This window comes from Bufo gargarizans, chromosome 8 (assembly GCF_014858855.1).
Source record: "Bufo gargarizans isolate SCDJY-AF-19 chromosome 8, ASM1485885v1, whole genome shotgun sequence".
Taxonomy (NCBI): domain Eukaryota; kingdom Metazoa; phylum Chordata; class Amphibia; order Anura; family Bufonidae; genus Bufo; species Bufo gargarizans.
Genome location: NC_058087.1, coordinates 33,922,883 through 33,948,633, shown reverse-complemented (window position 1 = coordinate 33,948,633; position 25,751 = coordinate 33,922,883). Strand labels below are relative to the sequence as shown.

The 25,751-nt window shown below is 46.2% G+C and overlaps 1 protein-coding gene across 1 annotated transcript in view; it reads left to right on the top strand.

Annotated features, from left to right (window-relative positions):
- Positions 1 to 17,326, top strand: part of XRCC5 (X-ray repair cross complementing 5) — a 37,430-nt gene extending 20,104 nt beyond the window's left edge. The window contains exons 15-21 of the mRNA XM_044303886.1: positions 9,210 to 9,294; positions 12,510 to 12,579; positions 13,980 to 14,089; positions 14,442 to 14,538; positions 15,172 to 15,239; positions 15,479 to 15,550; positions 16,726 to 17,326. Coding sequence (XP_044159821.1) covers positions 9,210 to 9,294; positions 12,510 to 12,579; positions 13,980 to 14,089; positions 14,442 to 14,538; positions 15,172 to 15,239; positions 15,479 to 15,550; positions 16,726 to 16,740 — 517 coding nt within the window. The 3' untranslated portion in view covers positions 16,741 to 17,326. The remainder of the gene's footprint in view (positions 1 to 9,209; positions 9,295 to 12,509; positions 12,580 to 13,979; positions 14,090 to 14,441; positions 14,539 to 15,171; positions 15,240 to 15,478; positions 15,551 to 16,725) is intronic.
- The last annotated feature ends 8,425 nt before the right edge of the window (positions 17,327 to 25,751 follow it).

Here is a 25,751-nt window from a genome sequence, read left to right as displayed (position 1 = left end):
TCTCTCTCCAGGCTGAGGGTATAGCTGTGGAGGAGGGGCTTAACAGTTCTCACTTAGTGTCACGCCTCCTATGGAGATGAGCTATACCCAAGGTCTTCTGTGTCCCCCAAGGAAAGAGCGAGAAAGAGATTTTACTGGTAAGTTATACAAAAATCTCGTTTTTTCATTTATATTTTGGTGTTTTTATTTTTTTTGTAACTTTTTTTTTTTTAACTAACTTTTAGCCCCCTTAGGGACTAGAACCCTTGTCCTATTCACCCTGATAGAGATCTATCAGGGTGAATAGGAGCTCACACTGTCCCTGCTGCTGTGTGCTCTGTGCACACAGCAGCATGGAGCTTACCATGGCAACCAGGGCTTCAATAGCGTCCTGGCTGCCATGGTAACCGATCGGAGCCCCAGCATTACACTGCTGGGGCTCCGATCGGAGGAGCAAGGGAGAGGGGATCCTGTGGAGGGGCGCACTGCGACTGGGGTGGGCCACCACTGCTTAATACTGGGGGGGAGGGGGGGCGCACTGCGCCACCAATGTCTGATACTGGGGGGCTTGGGGGGGCGCACTGCGCCACCAATGAAGCTTAATTTCATATACAGGAGGCGGGAGCTGGCTGCAGTATCACATAGCCGGCTCCCGACCTCTATGAGCAGTAGCTGCGATCCGCGGCACCTGAGGAGTTAACTACCGCAGATCGCAGCTACAGCTCATAGAGGTCGGGAGCCGGCTATGTGATCCTGCAGCTCCCGCCTCCTGTATATGAATGATAGATTAATCTTCATTGGTGGCGCAGTGGCCATAGCTCCTCCCCTCCTCCTGTCCCCTGTCCTCTCATTGGCGGCAGCGGCAGCAGCAGCACAGGGGGAGGAGACACTGCTTCCTTCTCCCCTGTGCTGCTGAGGGGAACACGGAGAGCGCTGTCAGCAGCGCGATCTGTGTTCCCCATACACTATCGGAATATCGGCAAAATAGATGCCGATACCGATAGTGTTTAAAATCCTGAATATCGGCCGATAATATCGGTAAATCCGATAATCGGTCGATCCCTAATGTTTATGCATAATTCTATCTATCGATGCAGACACTCCCTCCCAGTACTCGCGCAGCTTCGGACAGGACCAGAATATATGTGTTTGTGATCCGCTCCCCTCACCGCACCTCCAGCACAAGTCAGAGTTGCTGAGGCCTTTAGTGAATAATTGTTTCGGGGTGTGATACCACTGTGTCAATAACTTGTATGAATGCTCTTGTACTCTCACGCATCTAGAGAACCCGTGTGAGTGCGCATGTATGCGCAAGATATCAGTTTCGGAGAATTCTAAATCTAGCTCTGTAGCCCAGGTTTTTAGATAATGAGGAATCCCTACCGGGTTTTGTGTGTTAAGTGCTAGATACAGTTTGGAGACCAGTTTCGTAGGAGGGGACTTCAAATGCATCAGCTTCTCGAACCAAGTGGGTTCAGTTTTGCCTTGTCTGTCTTTTAGAAGGGACTTGCTAACAGAGTTAAATTCAATGGCGTCCAAAAAGTTACAGGTTGACAGGACACTATTTATGGGGTGTTGATCACAGAGAGCCCCTGATGCCCCTTCCAGGAATTCTGTTACTGTATAAGGGCGTATTTTGTTCCACGTCTGTGATATAGTGTCTGCCTTAGGTCTAGTTAGGAACGGGGCAAGGTCAGCTGGCATCAAGGGTGACGGAGCAGATAATAAACTTTTGTCTTTGTTCAATTGCCTAATAACGGCAGCTGTACCTTTGAGCAGCACATGGGAGTGTAGTGAAGAGGAGTTCAGACCCCACAGACCGGCTCTCTGCTTCTTGTCTAGTTGTGCAATTTCCAATTCTCTACCTAAAATGTTGGACCACGGGGCGTGGATTTGTAACCATCTCTTCAGATGTGTGGCATGATAATATAATTGAGCATCCGGCAGAGCCATGCCTCCCTGTGTCCTCCTCAATACCAACACGCGGTGTGCCAGTCTCGCTCCCCTCCCCCTCCAAAGAAACGTGCTAAAAAGTCGTCTGATTTGCGTAAAGAAGGAAGAGGGGAGAAAGACAGGCAACATCTGCATCACATATAACAGTCTAGGCATAATGAATGCCTTTAGCATATTCTTCCGGCCCATCCACGATACATATGGAATCCGCAGGGTGTGTAGCTGTTGTTGGATGTCCCTTATCAATGTCGCATAGTTTAGTTGGAATAATTTATCCAATCTATAAGGAAGTTTGATACCCAGGTAGGACAGGTGAGATGTTTGCCATATAAAAGGGGTAGAGGATTTGAGACGGTTAATTTGGTGGGTTGGAGCGGATACGTTCATAGCCTCTGACTTTGTGTGGTTTACCTTGAAGTTAGACACTTGACCGTATTGCTCGAACAAAGCCAACAGACGCGGGAAGGCCTCGACCGGGTTAGATACCATGACCAGAAGGTCGTCAGCATATGCCACAGTGAGGTGTTCGGTGGAGCTATTTTCCAATTTAACACCTTTAATGTCAGGATGTTCCCTAATAGCTTGTAACAATGTTTCCATTACAAGAATGTACAAAGCAGGTGATAACGGGCAACCCTGCCGCGTCCCATTTCTTATGGGAAAAGGGGGCGACAGCGTGCCATTAACTCGGATCCGGGCGCTTGGGTCGCCATAAAGTGACATAATAGCACTTCTGAACTGCCGGGGAAAACCAAATTTTTGCAGCGTACGCATCATATAGGACCAATTAACCCGGTCGAAGGCCTTCTCCGCGTCCACGCCCAACATAACCAGTGGGGTTTTCCTTTTAAGAGCTAACTGCATAATGGACAGGATTCTACATGAGTTGTGACTGCCCTCTCTACCGGGGACAAAACCTCTTTGCTCAGGATTTATGAGTTTGGGTAGAAGAACACTAATTCTAGTTGCTAAGAGTTTCGCCCAGACCTTAATGTCGACGTTTAGCAACGAGATTGGCCGATAGCTGCCACATTGCTTGGGGTCTTTCCCCGGTTTGGGAAGGATAGTAACTGTGGCTTCCAAGGACTGCTTATGCAACTGGGAACCTGTCAGAAGCTCATTGCACCAGGCAGCCAAGTGGGGAGTCAGTATGTTTGAGAATTTTTTATAATATCCCACCGGGAAGCAGTCTGGACCCGGGCTCTTCCCTTGTGGCATGGAACCTAACAGTTTAGCAACCTCTTCCTCAGTGACAGGGGACAGTAGCGCCTGGCTCTCTTCCTCAGTCAGGGTGGGTAAATGTATATGGCTAAGAAACTTATCCATGAGGGAGTCTCTTCCCTCCGAGGATCCAACCACTTCCTCTGGAAGGCCATATAGGTCTTTATAGAATTTTTGGAACTCAGTGGCTATGTCCGACGTTTTGTGTAGGGTATTGCCATCCTTAGTGTCTATTCCTGCAATGTACATGGAGTCTTTCTTTTGCTTAAGCAGAGAGGCCATAAGTTTAGTGCCCTTATCTCCGTGTGAATAAAAGCGGAACTGCGAATATTGATACGTTTTCGCATAGCCTATGTTTAAGTGATCAGTCAGTTGCTTCCGTAAAACGGTTAGCTTATCTCTGGCTTCTATGGCTTTAGATCTTTTGTGTAACGTCTCAATATCAGCAATTTGTTTAAGTAGATTGTTTAGGTGCTCCTGCCTATCCCTTTTAACTCTGCTGCCCAGCGCAATGAGCTCCCCCCTCATGACCTGTTTATGCGTCTCCCAAACGGTTGTGAGTGGCATTTCTTCTGTGCAGTTTTAAATAAAGTCAATTTCTGGCTCAGGTTATCTAGGTCTGAGTGTTTATCTAAGAGTGTCTCATTTAGACGCCACTGTTTAGGGTCCATTCACACGTCCTGTTTTTTTTCATCCTGAAAAACGGTCCGTTTTTTGCGGATCCGTTGTTCCTGAAAATGTTTCCGTATGTCATCCGTATGTCATCCGTTTTTTGCGGATCCGCAAAAAACGGGAGCATGTATACATTTCAATAATCAAATAAAGTTGTTTGGATTTCTTTGAAAAAAAATTGAAAAAAAAAAAAAAAAAAAAAAAAAAAAAAAATTTGTTATGTGTTTCCAGGAACGGAATCCGCAAAAAACGGATGGCATACGGAATGACATCCGAATGTCATCCGTTTTTTGCGGATCCATTGACTTTGTATTGTACCAGGATCCGATTTTTCAGGACAAGAATAGGACATGTTTTATATTTAAACGGACATGCGGAACGGAACAACGGAAACGGACAGCACACATTGTGCTGTCCGATTTTTTCCAGGACCCATTGAAAATGAATGGGTCCAGATCTGGTCCTGATCTGTTCCTGAAAAAACGGAACAGATCAGGAAAGAAAAAACGGACGTGTGAATGGACCCTTATCCTGAGTTGGTAGGGTTGGGAATCGGAGTGAGGCAGTCACCGGGGCATGGTCAGAAACCGTAATGGGTTCAATGGTGGACCGCTCCAGCCTGTCCGCACAACTGCCAGAAATCAGGATATAATCCAGCCTCTTATAGGTGTTATGTGGTGCTGAAAAGAAAGAGAAATCCTTATCGACAGGGTGAAGCAGTCTCCACGAATCCACCAGGTTAGCATCTGCCAGGTAGCTATTAACCCTGCCTAAGACTGCCTGAGTTAATTGTGAGGTGCTATCAGAGGCATCTACTAAGGGGTTAAGTGTCATGTTCAAATCCCCTCCTATTAATCTTATCCCCTCTGCAAAGGAAGTAAACTTCTTTAGGGTGTTGATGAGCCATTTTGCTTGTCCCCTGTTAGGGCAATATAAACTGGCAAGTGTCACTACCTGGGTACCAATTGAGCCTTTTATAAATATATAGCGCCCCTCTGGGTCTTCTTGCTTACACGTCAATTGAAAAGGGACATTCCTCGATATAGCAATGCCCACCCCTCTGGCTGCTTTGTTAAATTTACTGGTAAACCAGTGCCGAAAATATGTTTTGGGGAGGGTAGGAACACGCCCTGACTTAAAGTGCAATTCCTGTAGGAAGCAGATATCAGTGTGCAACTTCCTCCTTGTAGATACAACTTGTGACCTCTTCTGCGGGGTGTTAAACCCTCTGACATTGAGTGATGAGCATTTAATCAGTGCCATTATACGTATTAGTTAGTGTCAGTAGAGCGAGCAATGATACAGAATCACATGTGTGACCAGAGAAACACAATAACGGAAAAAACAGTAAGAACCAGTGTAAAATGGAGTATGACTCCAACATGAAAGACAGGTAACTTGTGCCCATCGCGCAGCCTATCACAATGAGGCAAAGCGCAAACGGCCCAAGCCCACCCGTACTGAGGCGCTTGCACCAGGGTTGCGCCATTGAGTCCCTGGTGAGTGTCATGTGGGATTGAGGGGTCATGTCAATCCAGGGGGGATAACCTGCACATCTCCTGGGTCATCGCAAACGGCATAGGTGTAACAAATAGCGTACGATCTAGCCCGGTCGGCTCCAAGACCACCCTCAGTCGCAATCAGCCATGAAAAAAGGCTATTGAGATGTCCTCTAGCAAGTTAACAACACCACAGAGCACAGGCCTCTGCTAGATATGACACTTATTCTTACGGGTGTATACTTGGTCTAGACCTGCTCCCTAAAGGGGGTGAGCTGTCGCAACCTGTAGTTAACAGTAAGCTGGTACCGCCCGTCCCGTGGCGGCCCATACGCAGCGTCGCAGCCCAGGCCCAACTGGGACCTGACCGCGAGGCGGCGGCTGAGCGTCCACAAAACAGACACCCAAACAGCAAACAAATACAACTTGTAGTATACTTGCATCTCGGATCAGCATAGCGTCCATTGTGTGGCCTAGTGCGACCCTTCCGCTTCTGATAATCGCAGTCTCTCTGCAAAGTGGCTCCCTTAGCAAGGCTAGCGACTTCAAGGCCTGGGATTAAATTTCTTCTTCCTTGCTGCTGTAATCCACCTCTGTTCCTCTGGTAGTTCAGGCAAGGGGATACCAGTATCAGCTGATGGTAGCCAGGATGGAATGTCCAGTGGAGTTGTCTGGAGAAGGGACCAGGCTGCTGGCAAGTCCGCTGGTGTGCGTATCGTGCATCTCTTGCCCTCAGACGAAAAAGTTAGTCCAAAAGGGAAAAGCCATTTGTAAGGCATCTTGATTGCCCTGAGATGGTCCGTGAGCGGCCTCAGAATTCTCCGCTTGTTTAGGGTCAAGGGTGCAAGGTCCTGATACGTTAGGATTTTGGCGCCTTCGTAGACCAGCTCCTTCTGCTCTCTGGCAGCTTTAAGAATAGCCGCCGTGTCTACGTATCGCAGCAAACCGCAAACCACATCTCTCGGCGGGTCTGTATCTTTTGGTCTCGGCCGCAACGCTCTGTGGATTCGTTCCACGCAAATCTCCGCAGCCCTCTCCTCACCTAGTAGGCCGGAAAAGATGGCGGCCGCTGCTTCTGGTAGTGCGTCATGAGGCACCAGCTCTGGGAGACCACGTAGCCTGATGTTTTTCCGTCGGCTACGGTTTTCTTGGTCTTCTATTTAAGGCGAAGGCATTATCTAGCGAAGCGGTGATTGCTGTGCTGTTTCCGCCCAGGGTGTGAGCGAAGGATAACATGGCCGCTTGGTCTTGCTCTAGCCGCTCCACTCGATGCCCGATGTGCTTCAGGTCGCCCTTAATTTCCATAAGATCTTGTAGCACCGGTGCCAGAGCTGATGTCAGCGCTTGCTGAATAAACTGGCGAGAAATGGGTGCCGACGAGTTAGTGCGGACCCGGGAGTCCATATCTGAAGAGGCGCCATCTGCTCCCTCCGCATCTTGTGGCCACTCATCTTGTTCCGGCGGCGCCATTTTAGCGGCGCTTGCAGCCGGAGGCCTCTTATTAAAGAATTTGTCCATTTCTTGCGGGGGTTTGTCCGCTCTGAAGGGTTCTGGCTTGTCTCTGGGGATGAATCTACCCACTTTGCCCATTTTCTTGCGGCTAGATAGCAGAATTTACTGGTTTGCTGACCCACATGGAGAGGAGCTCTCTCACATGCGTCTGTCCCGGTCGGCTGTTAGGCTCCGCCCCCCATAGTAGTTATATTCTTGTACATAGGAGCAGTATTATAGCAGTTATATTCTTGTACATAGGAGCGGTATTATAGTAGTTATATCCTTGTACATAGGAGGCAGTATTATAGTAGTTATATTCCTGTACATAGGAGGCAGTATTATAGTAGTTATATTCTTGTACATAGGTGCAGTATTATAGTAGTTATATTCTTGTACATAGGAGCAGTATTATAGTAGTTATATTCTTGCACATAGGAGCAGTATTATAGTAGTTATATTCTTGTACATAGGAGCAGTATTATAGTAGTTATATTCTTGTACATAGGAGGCAGTATTATAGTAGTTATATTCTTGTACATAGGAGGCAGTATTATAGTAGTTATATTCTTGTACATAGGAGCAGTATTATAGTAGTTATATTCTTGTACATAGGAGGCAGTATTATAGTAGTTATATTCTTGTACATAGGAGGCAGTATTATAGTAGGTATATTCTTGTACATAGGAGCAGTATTATAGTAGTTATATTCTTGTACATAGGAGCAGTATTATAGTAGTTATATTCTTGTACATAGGAGGCAGTATTATAGTAGTTATATTCTTGTACATAGGAGGCAGTATTATAGTAGGTATATTCTTATACATAGGAGTAGTATTATAGTAGTTATATTCTTGTACATAGGGGCAGTATTATAGTAGTTATATTCTTGTACATAGGGGCAGTATTATAGTAGTTATATTCTTGTACATAGGAGCAGTATTATAGTAGTTATATTCTTGTACATAGGAGACAGTATTATAGTAGTTATATTCTGGTACATAGGAGCAGTATTATAGTAGTTATATTCTGGTACATAGGAGCAGTATTATAGTAGTTATATTCTTGTACATAGGAGCAGTATTATAGGAGTTATATTCTTTTACATAGGAGCAGTATTATAGTAGTTATATTCTTGTACATAGGAGCAGTATTATAGTAGTTATATTCTTGCACATAGGAGACAGTATTATAGTAGTTATATTCTCGTACATAGGAGGAAGTATTATAGTAGTTATATTCTTGTACATAGGAGCAGTATTATAGTAGTAATATTCTTGTACATAGGAGCAGTATTATAGTAGTTATATTCTTGTACATAGGAGGCAGTATTATAGTAGTTATATTCTTGTACATAGGAGCAGTATTATAGTAGTTATATTCTTGTACATAGGAGACAGTATTATAGTAGTTATATTCTGGTACATAGGAGCAGTATTATAGTAGTTATATTCTGGTACATAGGAGCAGTATTATAGTAGTTATATTCTGGTACATAGGAGCAGTATTATAGTAGTTATATTCTTGTACATAGGAGCAGTATTATAGTAGTTATATTCTTGTACATAGGAGGCAGTATTATAGGAGTTATATTCTTTTACATAGGAGGCAGTATTATAGGAGTTATATTCTTGTACATAGGGGCAGTATTATAGGAGTTATATTCTTGTACATAGGAGGCAGTATTATAGTAGTTATATTCTTGTACATAGAAGCAGTATTATAGGAGTTATATTCTTGTACATAGGAGCAGTATTATAGTAGTTATATTCTTGTACATAGGAGGCAGTATTATAGTATTATTGGAAGAATTGGCATGGCGAAGATATTCAGCTTCGTTGAATGGTGTTGGTGAGTGAACACCTGTTTGGATGCTTTGACTATGTGACTGGACTGTGGTTCATCATCAGGTTTCTTTGGTTTTATCCTCTGCTTGCTGTATCTGTTATTAGGTATATTGATGACATTTTTTCCGTTCTCCGGTCGAGCAGTGTTCACGGCAGTGGAGATGGTTTTTAGTTACTGTTTGTACATTTACGCTCTGCGTCCAGATGATCTTTCTGGCTCCTGCAGGTTCCGCTCCGGTGTCTGCCTTTCTCCAGAAGGGGCGACGTGGTCATGGCTTGTGGTCAGGAGCAGGAATGTCTGAATGAATGGTTCACACTTTATTAAGCTCAGAGTTTCATGTCAGGATGAGTTATTGGGTCTTTTCATGCAGAGAAAGCTGATGCCGCTGCTTTACTCTTTGTGTGCTGGATGTTTGTGCTGCGCATCTTCATAGACTCAATATTCCATGTTCTGGTCTCTTGAGATTTAAGGACTTTTATATTTTGCCTCTTCTTGGAGTCCGATCTTTGTACTTTAGTTACTTTCTTTTCTTCTCTTGTGTTTCAGTAACCAGGAACCCGAGTCCAAGAGAATGAAGACGGAGGCCGAGGATTTCAGCATCTCGCAGTTGGCTGATGGGAACATCACATCTGTAAGCGCCAGTGTTTGCACAATTCATAGGCCTTTGTATTTTCAATTCCTCAAAATGTTCACTATGTTTTCTGTCAGTGAATGGAAATATCCCCCCCCCCCCGATTTAGTCCTGTTAATACAGCAGTCCTCATTAACCTGCATGCATCAATAGAAATCCCTCCCTCTCATGAGGGTTTGCTGCAGTGTATCAGCACAGAGCCTGGAGTCCAGAACAGGAGCGAGGTCAGGCTGCTGAAGGCTGGCCTGCAGAAGTTTTTGTAAAAATGTAAAATCTGAATTCGTTCCCACTTTGTTCTCATCTTATTAACAGCGTTTCCATTCACTGATATCAAGCAGTGAAACAGGAAACTGGTGTACGTGAAATCTCTGCAGCTCCCACTGGTGTAGATTTCAGCTTCTGGTGCGCGGACCTGTTACATTGCTCCAGAATGATTGAGGCGTGCTTAGCTTTGTCATTTTGGCACATATTACGCCATCAAACTTTTAAGACCTGTGTATGAAATGAAGGTCTTTGCAAATTACGCCCTAAATATAGTAAAATGTTGCAGAACTTTATATGACACATTGATTAACGTTCAGTGACATAATAAGGCTACTTTCACACTAGCGTTCTGCTGTCCGCTCGTGAGCTCCGTTTGAAGGGGCTCACGAGCGGACCCGAACGCCTCCGTCCAGCCCTGATGCAGTCTGAATGGAGCGGATCCGCTCAGACTGCATCAGTCTGGCGGCGTTCAGCCTCCGCACGGACAGCGTTCAGCTGTCCGCCTGGCTGTGCGGAGGCGAGCGGATCCGTTCAGACTTACAATGTAAGTCAATGGGAACGGATCCGCTTGAAGATGACACCATATGGCTCAATCTTCAAGCGGATCCGTCCCCCATTGACTTTACATTGAAAGTCTGAACGGATCCGCTCAGGCTACTTTCACACTTAGAATTTTTTCTAAGTTATTAATGCAGACAGATCCGTACTGAACGGAGCCTCCGTCTGCATTAATATGATCGGATCCGTTCAGAACGGATCCGATCGAACGCTAGTGTGAAAGTAGCCTAAGCCTCGTAACTGCTACAACCTGACGTTTTACATGATTGCTGTCATTTTCTTGGTCTGATTTCCATTCTGCTGCATTAAGTCTCAGGCATCTTTTTCTACACGATCGGAGTCTAGTCCAGGGATCCGCAACCTTCAGCACTTAAGTTGCTTTTAAAATACAACTCCCAGCATGCACACTTACTCAGCTGTTCTCAAAGGAGAATTCTAGGAGTTCTAGTTTCAGAAATGTCTGGCGTAAACGAGGTTTCTGATTCCTGTCTAGTCACTGGCATTAATTTATATTGAGGCCAGCAGATACTGAGTGGGGAGGCTCCGCCCGTGAAGAGTGTGGGGCGGGGAGGCTCCGCCCATGAAGGGTGTGGGGCGGGGAGGCTCCGCCCGTAAAGGCGTGGTAGGTAGTGTCATGGTATCCACCAATGAAGAGGGACCAAGGAATACATTCTGTATACTGTACACCCCTGAAGAGAACAGGGCTCCAGCTATGAAGCCAGAAGCAGTTGGACAATGGCTGTCATGGTGGTAATGTGCATAGACCTGGGGGTTGGGTTGGTGGAGATTAGTTTCTTTGTCTCCAGGGATTCCGTTCAGGTAAGGACTGTGCCGTCTATGGCAGCCTGTACTGTGTGAATAGACCTCTTGCAGAGTGCGAGCTGTCATAGGCTCCTGCTGTGTGTGACAGGATCTGATGATGAATCGCTAATAGTGCAATTCCCTAATATAATGATGTTCGTTTCACTTTACGTGAGAGCTTTCCTCACATGTGCGCCTCTCCTCTCCTATGTGGAGCCAGCATGGGATCAGTGAATGGGTTTTCTGCATTGAATAGACGGCTCTAGCAGATTTCCTAATGAGCATAACGAGTCGCTGAATATCCGTGGGGGGTGCCATTAATGAGGCGGATATGCTGAGACCTCCAGATAACCGACGCTCGGAAATCCCGCAAATGTATTTATAGGATTGTGGATGTGAAGATCCTGCCGTAAAAGGCTCCTCTAGACCAGTGTGAATGACGCCCAGTCACTGAACTGAAAGGTTCTGCAGCTTTCTAATATTTCCTGTGTTCACGTTCTCTGCTTGCAGTCAGTAAATTGAAGCAGTCAAATTTACTTTAAGGGTTAAAACCTGCCCTTATCTAGTACATACAGCTGATGTATCTCCCAGTCCTGGACCTCAAGGCTGCATTACACTGGTTTTCAGGAGGTAAGCGTTCCCCTCCCGGCAATGGCCTGCTCACTAACAGAGGAGACCACTGCTGTTGCATTGCCATCGCTCGTCTCCATGCTGTATAGTGGTTCGCCAGCGACACATTGTTATTAGACACCACGATCTGCAGCCTGCAAACGATACCATTACACTGCAAGATGATCGCTAACAAGCGTTATCGATTATCGGCCGAAGAATCGGGTGGTGTAATCCAGGCTTTACATTGATACATTGTAACAAGCCCATCAGCTGTGTGCACGATTCTGGGCACCTTTTCAGCCTTTGAATGTAAACAAGGTGTTTTTTTTCTTCTTTCACTGGCAGCAAGCAGTGTTCTTGAAAATGTTTAATAGTGGGAGCTGAGCTGCCGCACACTAGCATGGCCGCTACACCTGCTTCCGGCTTCATCCACTGTATTGGTTCCAGCACTGGCGGCTGATCGGTGGTGGTGCTGGGTGTCGGTGGCATCTGGGTAGGTTACAGTGTCTAAAAATGAGTTGCATTCCCCCCTAATACTAATTAATTTTCAGCTGCAGACGGAGCTCAAACCTGCATCTCTTCATGACAGAGGTAGTGGGAGCTCTGAGGGCGCAGACAGGGTCGGGTGGTGAACATACTGTGCCCGCTGGGGTATTCCTGGCGCTGCCCCTCTTGCCAGGCTCGTGCAGCGAGCTCTGGTGCAGACCGGCCCGACGATGCTGGAGTACACAGGATCCTCATCCTCTCCGCAGACACAGCGGCCTGAGGGCCACACAAGTGACGTCCCCTTTGTGCAAATAATAAAGCTACTTTATGTGTGGTCCAAAAAAGGGAAAGGAGCCCCAAGAAAGATGAGTGACACCCCAAAAATGCCTTCACAGGAGTATCACCCAGCTTTCTCAGAGCCCTGAGCAGTGAACCTGTGCATGCAGTATTGCTGTGCCCTGTCCTGTGTGACCAGCGATGTGACCTTGTTTCAGGTGGGAAGTGTGAGCCCGGCCGAGGACTTCCGTGTGCTGGTCAGGAAGAAAACCGCAAACTTCCAGGATTGTAAGTTCATGGTGTTCTGTGTGTCAGGATGTGCGACCCCGTATACTGCTACCTCGCATCTGTCCATTATAAGGCCCCATTCACACGTCCGCAATTTCGTTCCACATTTTAAGGGAACAGAATTGCGGACCCATTCATTTCTATGGGGCTGCATTTCCATTCCCGAAAAAAAAAATAGAACATGTCCTTTTCTTGTCCGCAATTGCAGACAAGAATAGGCATATTCTATTAGTGCCGTCAATGTGCAGTCCACAAAATGCGGAACGCACATTGCCGGTGTCCGTGTTTTGCGGATCTGTGGATCCGCAAAACACACTACGGCTGTGTGAATGGACCCTAACTGTATATCAGTCCATGTCCAATAAACTCAGTGGATAACTCTGCAACCAGGAAGGGTGCTATATTGTTAAAAGAAGTTTACATCCAAACTTGCAAAGCTTCTCTTATACCAGTCCTCAGTTACATCCGGTATTATACTCCAGAGCTGCACTCACTATTCTGCTGGTGCAGTCACTGTGTACATACATTACTTATCCTGTACTGATCCTGAGTTACATCCTGTATTATACTCCAGAGCTGCACTTACTATTCTGCTGGTGCAGTCACTGTGCACATACATTACATTACTTATCCTGTACTGATCCTCAGTTACATCCTGTATTATACTCCAGAGCTGCACTCACTATTCTGCTGGTGCAGTCACTGTGTACATGCATTTCTTATCCTGTACTGATCCTGAGTTACATCCTGTATTATACTCCAGAGCTGCACTCACTATTCTGCTGGTGCAGTCACTGTGTACATACATTACTTATCCTGTACTGATCCTCAGTTACATCCTGTATTATACTCCAGAGCTGCACTCACTATTCTGCTGGTGCAGTCACTGTGTACATACATTACTTATCCTGTACTGATCCTGAGTTACATCCTGTATTATACTCCAGAGCTGCACTCACTATTCTGCTGGTGCAGTCACTGTGTACATACATGACTTATCCTTTACTGATCCTGAGTTACATCCTGTATTATACTCCAGAGCTGCACTCACTATTCTGCTGGTGCAGTCACTGTGTACATACATTACTTATCCTGTACTGATCCTGAGTTACATCCTGTATTATACTCCAGAGCTGCACTCACTATTCTGCTTGTCACTTACATCATATTTTCCCTGATGTTTGGGAATGCCACTTCAACTTGAGGATGGAAAACAGAATGCCCTTTGAATTATTATTAAGAGTGTATGTGTTTCCAGTAGCAGCCAGGAGGGTTGTGAACTGCAGTGTAGGATATAATTGTGACTTTTTATCCAGGTTTCACTGACAGTTATTTGAATACTTCTTATTTCGCCCCCTCCAGCATCTGTCCCTCACCCCCCATTTCTCCTCCTTTTTCAGTGAGTAAACAGCTGATTCAGCGAATCCACGAATGTCTGGACATCAAACAAACCTCGTATTACATGAAGAGCATGGACTGCATTAAGTGTTTCCGAGCCGAAGCTGTTCGGGTAGGTGTTACCTCTTTAAGGCCACTTTCTGACGAGCGAGTGTCACTCTCCGGACTCGCAGTGTGAGTATGCAGCAGCGCCTGTCCTGACCTCCCAGCACTGACGGGGTCGCATAACATTATATTGATTTATGATGCTATGTAACCCTTAGAGGTCTGGAATGTATTGGATAACACTGACAGCATTATGTCAGTATTCTACAATAATTTCCGGAACTAAGGGTTACAGAGCATCATAAATCAATCTAATGCTATGTGACCCCGTCAGTGCTGGGAGTTCAGGACGGGAGCTGCCGCACACACACTCAGTGTGATGGATGTGGGGGTCTCATCCTCTGTTATTTTACCTGCAGCTGTCTCATGCCCGAGACTTCAATGACTTCCTCCTGTCTTTGAAAGAGAGGACGGCGAGTAGCGTGTTCAAGGAATTCTGGGAAATCGTTGTTCAGGGTACGTTTATGTTTGTAATAGGTTCATTGTGAATAGGGGGCTCTCATGAACCACCATAGCCGGCACACGACCCCCCCCCCCCCCCCCCCTCATAATCATTTGGTCACCTTGTCATTCCGGTCGGTCTCGGTCAGTCCGCAGCGCTTGTCCAGTCCTATCTAAATAAAGTTTAGTAATCAAAAGTTCTGTAACTTTTTTTTTATTTTCAAGACCTCTGCTTGCTTTAGGTGGCCGGGAACATTCATATTTGCATCCATAGGCTGAATCTGTACAGATCTAATGCTTCTCACAGCTGAGGGTTTGTTACTATTGCATCCAGACTGGGAGTTGAACAACCTGATACATTTTTCCAGTACGGATACATTGTATCAGACTTTGATAGTGTCCCCTGCACACTGAATCAGCCCCTCAGCTCTGAGAAGTATTAGGTGCTTTAGATCTCGGTGAGAATGTTCTATTCAGTAATAGCAAGCAGAGGTCTTGGTCAGGAAACACCAAGTGTATTATAAAGTTGCAGAACTTTGTATTCTATGATTCCATATGACCGGCCCTGTAACGCGCTCATGTTATTCTCATGCCTCTGCTGTGGTCGCTGCTTCGGGCGCCCCGTCATCTGTATTTTATATTTTGCAGATGACGTCTCCCTGATCACTGGTGACGAATCTGCAGACAGCGCCGTCACCTCCGCTGAGGCCAAACAGGTACGAGCGCCTCCTCCTCAATAACACACAGGTCTCCCCCACGTCCTCTCTGACAACAGAGTGTCCCCCCCTAAACCTGACACCCCGGAACATGAGCCTTGTGAGGAAGGTGCGGGGGAGGGAAGCATAAGCTGGTTACATGGTATATACCTTCACTTCCTCTGTGCTGTGGTCAGTTTAACCCATCGCCTGCTGTGCTGAACCTGCATGACCTCTAATGACCTATTCATCTCGTGCAGTTCTTGGCCCCAAGTGAGGAGAAGGTGGAGGACACGTCCATGACGGATGAGGGCGGCGATGTCGACGATCTGGTAAGACGCTGGATGATACCCGAGATGAGCAGAGGGAGTAATGGGTTCTGTAAGTCAGGCTTGTAAAATATGAAGTTCTAAGACCTGGTTATCTACCCAGTTCCTTAGTATCTTCTCCTGTCAGTGAATGGAAACCTTATTGTTTCTGTTGACTGAAAGCTGTTGTGATCTTATATTTCTCAGCTGTTTGATGCATTAGTGCCCAACTTATTATGAAGCAAGCTGCCGACACAATGTTGCTGGTTAGTATAGGAAACCGTCAGCAAGCTTATGGATTTACATCCCCTAACAGCTTAGCAGAAGTCAGATGACTGTAACGTGCCAGGTGTAAAGACGCCACCTCCCAGAGCACAAATCACTAGAGCAGGCACTGAGCAAGCAGGGAACGCCAAGCCATTTCAGCTCTGAAGCCAGCTGTGCCTGTAGCTCTGCAGTATGAGACCTCAGGATCAGTACAGGATAAGTAATGTATGTACAGGATGTAACTCAGGATCAGTACAGGATAAGTAAGGTATGTACACAGTGACTGCACCAGCAGAATAGTGAGTGCAGCTCTGAAGTATAATACAGGATGTAACTCAGGATCAGTACAGGATAAGTAATGTAATGTATGTACACAGCGACTGCACCAGCAGACTAGTGAGTGCAGCTCTGAAGTATAATACAGGATGTAACTCAGGATCAGTACAGGATAAGTAATGTATGTACACAGTGACTGCACCAGCAGAATAGTGAGTGCAGCTCTGGAGTATAATACAGGATGTAACTCAGGATCAGTACAGGATAAGTAATGTATGTACACAGTGACTGCTCCAGCAGAATAGTGAGTGCAGCTCTGGAGTATGATACAGGATGTAACTCAGGATCAGTACAGGATAAGTAATGTATGTACACAGTGACTGCACCAGCAGAATAGTGAGTGCAGCTCTGGAGTATAATACAGGATGCAACTCAGGATCAGTACAGGATAAGTAATGTATGTACACAGTGACTGCACCAGCAGAATAGTGAGTGCAGCTCTGGAGTATAATACAGGATGTAACTCGGGATCAGTACAGGATAAGTAATGTATGTACACAGTGACTGCACCAGCAGAATAGTGAGTGCAGCTCTGGAGTATAATACAGGATGTAACTCAGGATCAGTGAATATAACCCATTTCCTTTTCCCTGCAGCTGGATATGATATAATGGAGAAGTGTCCCCGAACATCAGAAGTAAAGACCAAAGTTTCCTGTGTATATTGCATCTTCTTCTGTTCTCGGGATCTTTCTATCCATTGAGAAGATTTTTGGAGGTTATATCCCGCGGGGTCGTCGGCTGCTGACAAGTGACTGTTCAGATATCGATAGAAATGTAATTTGGTTAGATCTCCGCTGTCTTCACCCTGTGTGCAGGTTATGGCACTTATGGAGAGGGGGTGCCGCTACCTTCTGCCGCTCAGACCCGCCACCCCACTACTTGCTGGGTTTCACTAGTTGCAGTGTAGACATGAGATGATGGGGGTAGTTAGATTTCAGAGCACTTTTGTTTTCTTATGTCGCACTCCTCCTTATTGACATCGTCCATTAGTTACATTCAGAGCTGCGCTCACAATCCTGACCTCTTCTTGCACTGCAGCAGTTTACATAGTGCCTTATAAGATCTCATGTCTGGCAGCACCGGCTCACAGACCTGTATGCATCATTTAGCAGAATTGTGACTGCAGCTGTGGATGTGACTAGAGTAGAATACATTGTTCTGCCTGTTGGTCAGTGGACTGATGAAAGGATGGACGTGCACTGGGGGGGGGGGGTAGCAGACGTATTGTATTCTGTTATCGCCCATTTTTCGGCCCGGCTGATGCTGACATCACCCGTTTTTTACAGTTAAACCAAACACATTCCCGTATTGAGAGCTGTTGTCCTCAGTTATCAGCCGCTTGCCCTTACATTTCGGGGGAGTTTTTCCAGTTTTGTGCCTTTTGATTAATAATGTGATTTTTCTACTACAATGAGATATAAATTATCACAATCAACAGTGACGTCGCCCTTGTGATTGTTGCTCCCGCCGGTGACGCTCGCGCAGTCAGCGTTTCATTTCTCCTGTATGTTTATGGGGTGACATCGCTGCCATAGACTTTTGTGTATACAGTCCCTGGTGCAGATCTATGTGTCTCCAGGGATGTAGGCAGCGCTTATGTTCAGCACAGGTACGGGGTGCACATACTTTACGTACCCAGAGTGACGCTTCTCCCTGGGGTACTGCACATGAACGGCGGGTGGAGTGCCGCCAGAGAGCGGAGGATGGCACGGGGGGGCTCCTGCTGCCGGTGAATCGCTCCGTGCGGCGTCTGCCAGGTTTACAGTAACAGATGGAGGCTCAGGACGTGGAGTTTTGTTCCCCATGTTACCGTCACATCTGCCAGAGCGCAATTCCCCATTGTCCGAGGACGGATTATACTGCGCGGCTGCCGCTCCTGACCGTCTGTGAGTCACAGAAGCTTATCGGGGTCACGAATGTTGGGACTGTACCCCAACTCTCCGCCCACAGCCTGGATGACACTGGGAGGGGGGGGGGGGGGGGGGGGGGGGGGGCTGTGTGCTTAGACGTAAGGGCCTATATTAGTTCATGTAAGGCTGAATGCAGTCTGCTGCTCGCTGTTATCAGCCATATCACGTGAAAATCTTTGGCTTAATGAAGATTTTCAAAATGTCACCAGATTTTTACTCTGCAGCTTAAGAGCAGCCACGAATAAACATCAGTGGGGTCCGGGCGTGCGGCTGCCGGCTGGTGACATCGCTCTGCCGGCTGGTGACATCGCTCTGCCGGCTGGTGACATCGCTCTGCCGGCTGCTATAGGTCGTGTTTACTCCATGAAATGACGCACACAGAACGGCCTGGAGGAGCGCGAATCCAAATGTGTAAGAAAGAACTGCAGCTGATGTGCAGAAGACATGTTTGTTCTCCATGTCTCTGGAGGTTATATCAGTGCTGGAGCGTTATAAGAGGAGCGGCTGATATCAGTCACATATGATGTAATGTCTCTGGAGGTTATATCAGTGCTGGAGCGTTATAAGAGGAGCGGCTGATATCAGTCACATGTGATGTAATGTCTGGAGGTTATATCAGTGCTGGAGCGTTATAAGAGGAGCGGCTGATATCAGTCACATGTGATGTAATGTCTCTGGAGGTTATATCAGCGCTGGAGCGTTATAAGAGGAGCGGCTGATATCAGTCATATGTGATGTAATGTCTCTGGAGGTTATATCAGTACTGGAGCGTTATAAGAGGAGCGGCTGATATCAGTCATATGTGATGTAATGTCTCTGGAGGTTATATCAGTGCTGGAGCGTTATAAGAGGAGCGGCTGATATCAGTCACATGTGATGTAATGTCTCTGGAGGTTATATCAGCGCTGGAGCGTTATAAGAGGAGCGGCTGATATCAGTCATATGTGATGTAATGTCTCTGGAGGTTATATCAGTACTGGAGCGTTTTAAGAGGAGCGGCTGATATCAGTCACATGTGATGTAATGTCTCTGGAGGTTATATCAGTGCTGGAGCGTTATAAGAGGAGCGGCTGATATCAGTCACATGTGATGTAATGTCTGGAGGTTATATCAGTGCTGGAGCGTTATAAGAGGAGCGGCTGATATCAGTCACATGGGATGTAATGTCTCTGGAGGTTATATCAGTGCTGGAGCGTTATAAGAGGAGCGGCTGATATCAGTCATATGTGATGTAATGTCTCTGGAGGTTATATCAGCACTGGAGCGTTATAAGAGGAGCGGCTGATATCAGTCATATGTGATGTAATGTCTCTGGAGGTTATATCAGTACTGGAGCGTTTTAAGAGGAGCGGCTGATATCAGTCATATGTGATGTAATGTCTCTGGAGGTTGTATCAGTACTGGAGCGTTTATAAGAGGAGCGGCTGATATCAGTCACATGTGATGTAATGTCTCTGGAGGTTGTATCAGTACTGGAGCGTTATAAGAGGAGCGGCTGATATCAGTCACATGTGATGAAATGTCTGGAGGTTATATCAGTACTGGAGCGTTATAAGAGGAGCGGCTGATATCAGTCACATGTGATGTAATGTCTGGAGGTTATATCAGTACTGGAGCGTTATAAGAGGAGCGGCTGATATCAGTCACATGTGATGTAATGTCTGGAGGTTATATCAGTACTGGAGCGTTTTAAGAGGAGCGGCTGATATCAGTCACATGTGATGTAATGTCACCCGGTCTGAAATGGCTGAAATCAGGGAGCAATACCTTGTAGTCTCCTGATCGACATTATTTTCTAAATAATCTTGAAGAAAAATCTCTGACCGTTTGGCGTATACAGTTCCTATGCAGACCTATGTGTCTCTTTGGTCCCAGACATAAGGTAGGCCTTGGTCCAGGTAGTATCACACATGATAAGCTTAGATACACCAGCCAGTATAATATGATCAGTTTAGATACACTGTCTCTGCAGCAGTGTTGCTGGATTAGCTTTGATTCCAGACTATCAGATGCCTGTTAAAAGGATTGTCTTGATGCGCATCTAGCCATACGCTTGTGGCTCTGTGGAAGCCGTGTTTCATCTTTCTCTCGTTGGGGGCTTGTGCGCTGCCGCTGGGTAATTGGGCCGTTTGGGTCACTTGTAATGATTTGATTTTCACATGCGAGATGAACGCGGGAAGAAAAGAATTGTTTCCGTAGCGAATTATGAGCGTAAGCACAGACAAAGCCCATTATAATTACTGAGCCGATCCTGGCAGATGTGATTACTGTTCACGAGCGCAGCAGAATCCTAATCAGCTCCGAGCCTCGGCGCAAAATGTAAGATTTTAATTCACGGTATCTTTTGAAAGCGTTCAGTGACCAGGAAGTCCCAGCGCAGCGGCGAATACAGGCGAGCGGCAGGCGCGTTCACTACTGACGAGTGGAAGTTTTGGTGCAGCGTTATACACAAAACACTGAGTTTTCTTGCAGCCAAAAACATTTGTGGCCAGATACTAGCTTTATGTGTTTTTACTGTGGGGATTTTTTTTTCTTTAGTTGCATTTTTTGCGTCCTGCATACAGATTATACAGCCACCACTAGAGGGAGCTCACTACATACAGATTATACAGCCACCACTAGAGGGAGTTCACTACATACAGGTTATACAGCCACCACTAGAGGGAGCTCACTGCATAGAGATTATACAGCCACCACTAGAGGAAGCTCACTACATACAGATTATACAGTTACCACTAGAGGGAGCTCACTGCATACAGATTATACAGCCACCACTAGAGGGAGCTCACTGCATAGAGATTATACAGCCACCACTAGAGGAAGCTCACTACATACAGATTATACAGTTACCACTAGAGGGAGCTCACTGCATACAGATTATACAGCCACCACTAGAGGGAGCTCACTGCATACAGATTATACAGCCACCCTTAGAGGGAGCTCACTGCATACAGATTATACAGCCACCACTAAAGGGAGCTCACTACATCCAGATTATACAGTTACCACTAGAGGGAGCTCACTACATACAGATTATACAGCCACCACTAGAGGGAGTTCACTACATACATATACAGTCACCACTAGAGGGAGCTCACTGCATACAGAATATACAGCCACCACTAGAGGAAGCTCACTGCATACAGATTATACAGCCACCACTAGAGGGAGCTCACTACATACAGATTATACAGCCACCACTAGAGGGAGCTCACTACATACAGATTATACAGCCACCACTAGAGGGAGCTCACTACATACAGAATATACAGCCACCACTAGAGGGAGCTCACTACATACAGAATATACAGCCACCACTAGAGGGAGCTCACTACATACAGATTATACAGCCACCACTAGAGGGAGCTCACTGCATACAGAATATACAGCCACCACTAGAGGAAGCTCACTGCATACAGAATATACAGCCACCACTAGAGGGAGCTCACTACATACAGATTATACAGCCAGCACTAGAGGGAGCTCACTGCATACAGATTATACAGCCACCACTAGAGGGAGCTCACTGCATACAGATTATACAGCCACCACTAGAGGGAGCTCGCTGCATACAGATTATACAGCCACCACTAGAGGGAGCTCGCTGCATACAGATTATACAGCCACCACTAGAGGGAGCTCGCTACATCCAGATTATACAGCCACCACTAGAGGGAGCTCGCTACATACAGATTATACAGCCGCCACTAGAGGGAGCTCGCTACATACAGATTATACAGCCTACCACTAGAGGGAGCTCACTGCATACAGATTACATTTATTTTATGCACTTATATAGGGCTGACATATTCCGCAGCACTTTATAGACATTAGCATCAAACTGTCCCCAATGGGGCTCACAATCTAAGTTCCCTATCAGGATGTCTTTGGAGTGTGGGAGATAACTGGAAAATCTGGAGGAAACCCGTGCAAACAAGGGGAGAACATACAAACTCCATGCAGATTTTGTCCTTGGTCGGATTTAAACCTAGGACCCCAGCGCTGCAAAGAACCAGCTGCTAACTACTGAATCACCACTAACCACTGAGTCACCAGTAATCACTGAGCCACTATGCTACCACTAGAGGGAGCTCTCTATATAAAGATTATACAGCCACCACTGATGGGTGGGGCTATAACTGCATGCTTATTAATATATTGTACACCTACCACTGTATAACAAGGTGTAAGCCACCACTAGGGGGCACTGTTATTTATACAGCTCCTGTTGTCTTCAGTAAGCTCCTCAGCTCCCCCTAGGGGTGACTGCAGGCGTAGAGAATTAACGCATGGACCCAGGTCTAGGGGATTGGGAGCTCTGCATCAGAAAAAATAGGCTGTGCTCTTATACTGATATATTATGAGATTAAACAGCACATAATTTTAGACCTAAATCGGTCATAAAGCAAGTACACAGACGAGTGATATCCTGTTTTACATCCAGATCTGCAGTCACAGTTCTGCTGATGTGCAGGGCATTGCTGTCAGATCCCACTGCTGTAGACAGATAGGGCAGTATAGGTACTGAGGGTAAAGGCCATTGCCCACTGAAAATCAACTACCACAATTGAATGCAGCTTTGGAGGTGACTGGAGCATAAGACAACTCAGAAGCGCACTTTTTACAATGTTGCTGAGACTTTGATGCAGATTTAACCTATTATTAAAAGTGGTTGAACATCCCCCGGCGGTCGCATCCTTCATACACACAAGAGGTTAAATGGCAGCTATTACCTTCACATCCAGCCCAATGTTCTTCCCGGCAGGCATGGCAGTGACACGTCGCCCCAGACTCGTGTCATCTGAGTGGAGCAATGATCGGGGGCGGGGGAGACACGGTAGACGGCAGAATGAATCATCCAGCAAATGGCCTAAGGTGAGAAGCGAAATGAACTTGCGGAGGCGACACGTTATTTACTGCAGCAGCCGCTGGGCGCATCCCATAAACCGCGGTGGAAATGTCTCCTCTTAGCGAAGAAATCAGAAAATCATAATGTTAAAAATTCTGGTAACCTTTGGCCCTGCCATTATAGCGATACTACAACTCCCAGCATGTCCAGTCAGCCGCAGGCTGCTAGAGACAACAAGAGACCCAGAGGTAGTAAATGAACCTAAAGTGAACGAATGGATCAGCGGTGACATCACTGAGAATGCTGCCTATCCTCTCACTAGAGATCAGCGGTGACATCACTGAGAATGCTGCCTATCCTCTCACTAGAGATCAGTGGTGACATCACTGAGAATGCCGCCTATCCAATCACTAGAGATTATTAGTGACATCACTGAGAATGCAGCCTATCCATTACTAGAGATCAGCGGTGACATCACTGAGAATGCCGCCTATCCACTCACTAGAGATCAGCGGTGACATCACTGAGAATGCCGCCTATCCAATCACTAGAGATCAGCAGTGACATCACTGAGAATGCAGCCTATCCATTACTAGAGATCAGCGGTGACATCACTGAGAATGCCGCCTATCCACTCACTAGAGATCAGCAGTGACATCACTGAGAATGCCGCCTATCCAATCACTAGAGATTATTAGTGACATCACTGAGAATGCAGCCTATCCATTACTAGAGTTCAGCGGTGACATCACTGAGAATGCCGCCTATCCACTCACTAGAGATCAGCGGTGACATCACTGAGAATGCCGCCTATCCAATCACTAGAGATCAGCAGTGACATCACTGAGAATGCAGCCTATCCATTACTAGAGATCAGCAGTGACATCACTGAGAATGCCGCCTATCCTCTCACTAGAGATCAGTGGTGACATAACTGAGAATGCCGCCTATCCACTCACTAGAGATCAGTGGTGACATAACTGAGAATGCCGCCTATCCACTCACTAGAGATCAGCGGTGACATTACTGAGAATGCCGCCTATCCAATCACTAGAGATCAGCAGTGACATCACTGAGAATGCCGCCTATCCACTCACTAGAGATCAGCTGTGACATCACTGAGAATGCCGCCTATCCTCTCACTAGAGATCAGCAGTGACATCACTGAGAATGCAGCCTATCCATTACTAGAGATCAGCGGTGACATCACTCAGAATGCTGCCTATCCAATCACTAGAGATCAGCAGTGACATCACTGAGAATGCCGCCTATCCATTTACTAGAGATCAGCGGTGACATCACTGCAGAATGCTGCCTATCCATTCACTAGAGATCAGCGGTGACATTACTGAGAATGCCGCCTATCCAATCACTAGAGATCAGCAGTGACATCACTGAGAATGCCGCCTATCCACTCACTAGAGATCAGCTGTGACATCACTGAGAATGCCGCCTATCCTCTCACTAGAGATCAGCAGTGACATCACTGAGAATGCAGCCTATCCATTACTAGAGATCAGCGGTGACATCACTCAGAATGCTGCCTATCCAATCACTAGAGATCAGCAGTGACATCACTGAGAATGCCGCCTATCCATTTACTAGAGATCAGCAGTGACATCACTCAGAATGCTGCCTATCCATTCACTAGAGATCAGCGGTGACATCACTGAGAATGCAGCCTATCCATTACTAGAGATCAGCGGTGACATCACTCAGAATGCTGCCTATCCACTCACTAGAGATCAGCAGTGACATCACTGAGAATGCCGCCTATCCACTCACTAGAGATCAGCGGTGACATCACTGAGAATGCAGCCTATCCATTACTAGAGATCAGCGGTGACATCACTGAGAATGCCGCCTATCCTCTCACTAGAGATCAGTGGTGACATCACTGAGAATGCCGCCTATCCTATCACTAGAGATAAGCGGTGACATCACTAAGAATGCAGTCAAAGGAATTTTTCAATATTTAACTTGAACTTTAAAAAAATTGACAAAATCTATCTATGGTATAGTAGTGCAAGGATCTAACAGAAGGGTTAAGGGGGGCCCCAATATTCTCCCCCGATCCCCGAGCCTCCTGTTATATTGGTGTACACAGCCTGTAGACTGATGTCATGTATGAAGTCAGCCCCAGATTACAGGCTATAAATCCTCTTTAATCATCTCGCTGTGACATTGAGTGCGCCGGCCCTTTAACAAGCGAGCAGCCAGATATTTATCACACGCCAGTGCTCTCTGTACATTGTCAATCCGAATCAGCCAATTGCTCTCATCCCGGCTATTGATGCCTGTGGAGCCGCTGATTACTCATCTGGGCATGTAACAGATCCATCCCATCATTCCGCCGCGCTGGGCACATGAATCCATCATGGCCGCACTGACATATCGAATCAGTTGTCGCACATGGGCTGAGATGTCTCAGTTCTTTCTTTTCTTCCCCACCACATAGAAATAATTCACACTGTGACATCACTGCATAGAAATAATGCACACAGTGACATCACAACACAAATAATACACAGTTGTCACTACATAGAAATAACGCACACAGTGATGTCACCACAAAAAATGCACACAGTGACATCACTGCATAGAAATAATACACACAGTGATGTTATAGCATGGAGCTAATGCACATACTAATGTCACTGCATAGAAATAATGCACACAGTGATATCACTGCATAGAAATAATGCACACAGTGATATCACTGCATAGAAATAATACACACAGTGATAGAACTAATGCACACAGTGATATCACTGCATAGAAATAATACACACAGCGATGTTATAGCATGGAGCTAATGCACATACTGATGTTACTGCATAGACATAATACACAGCTATCAC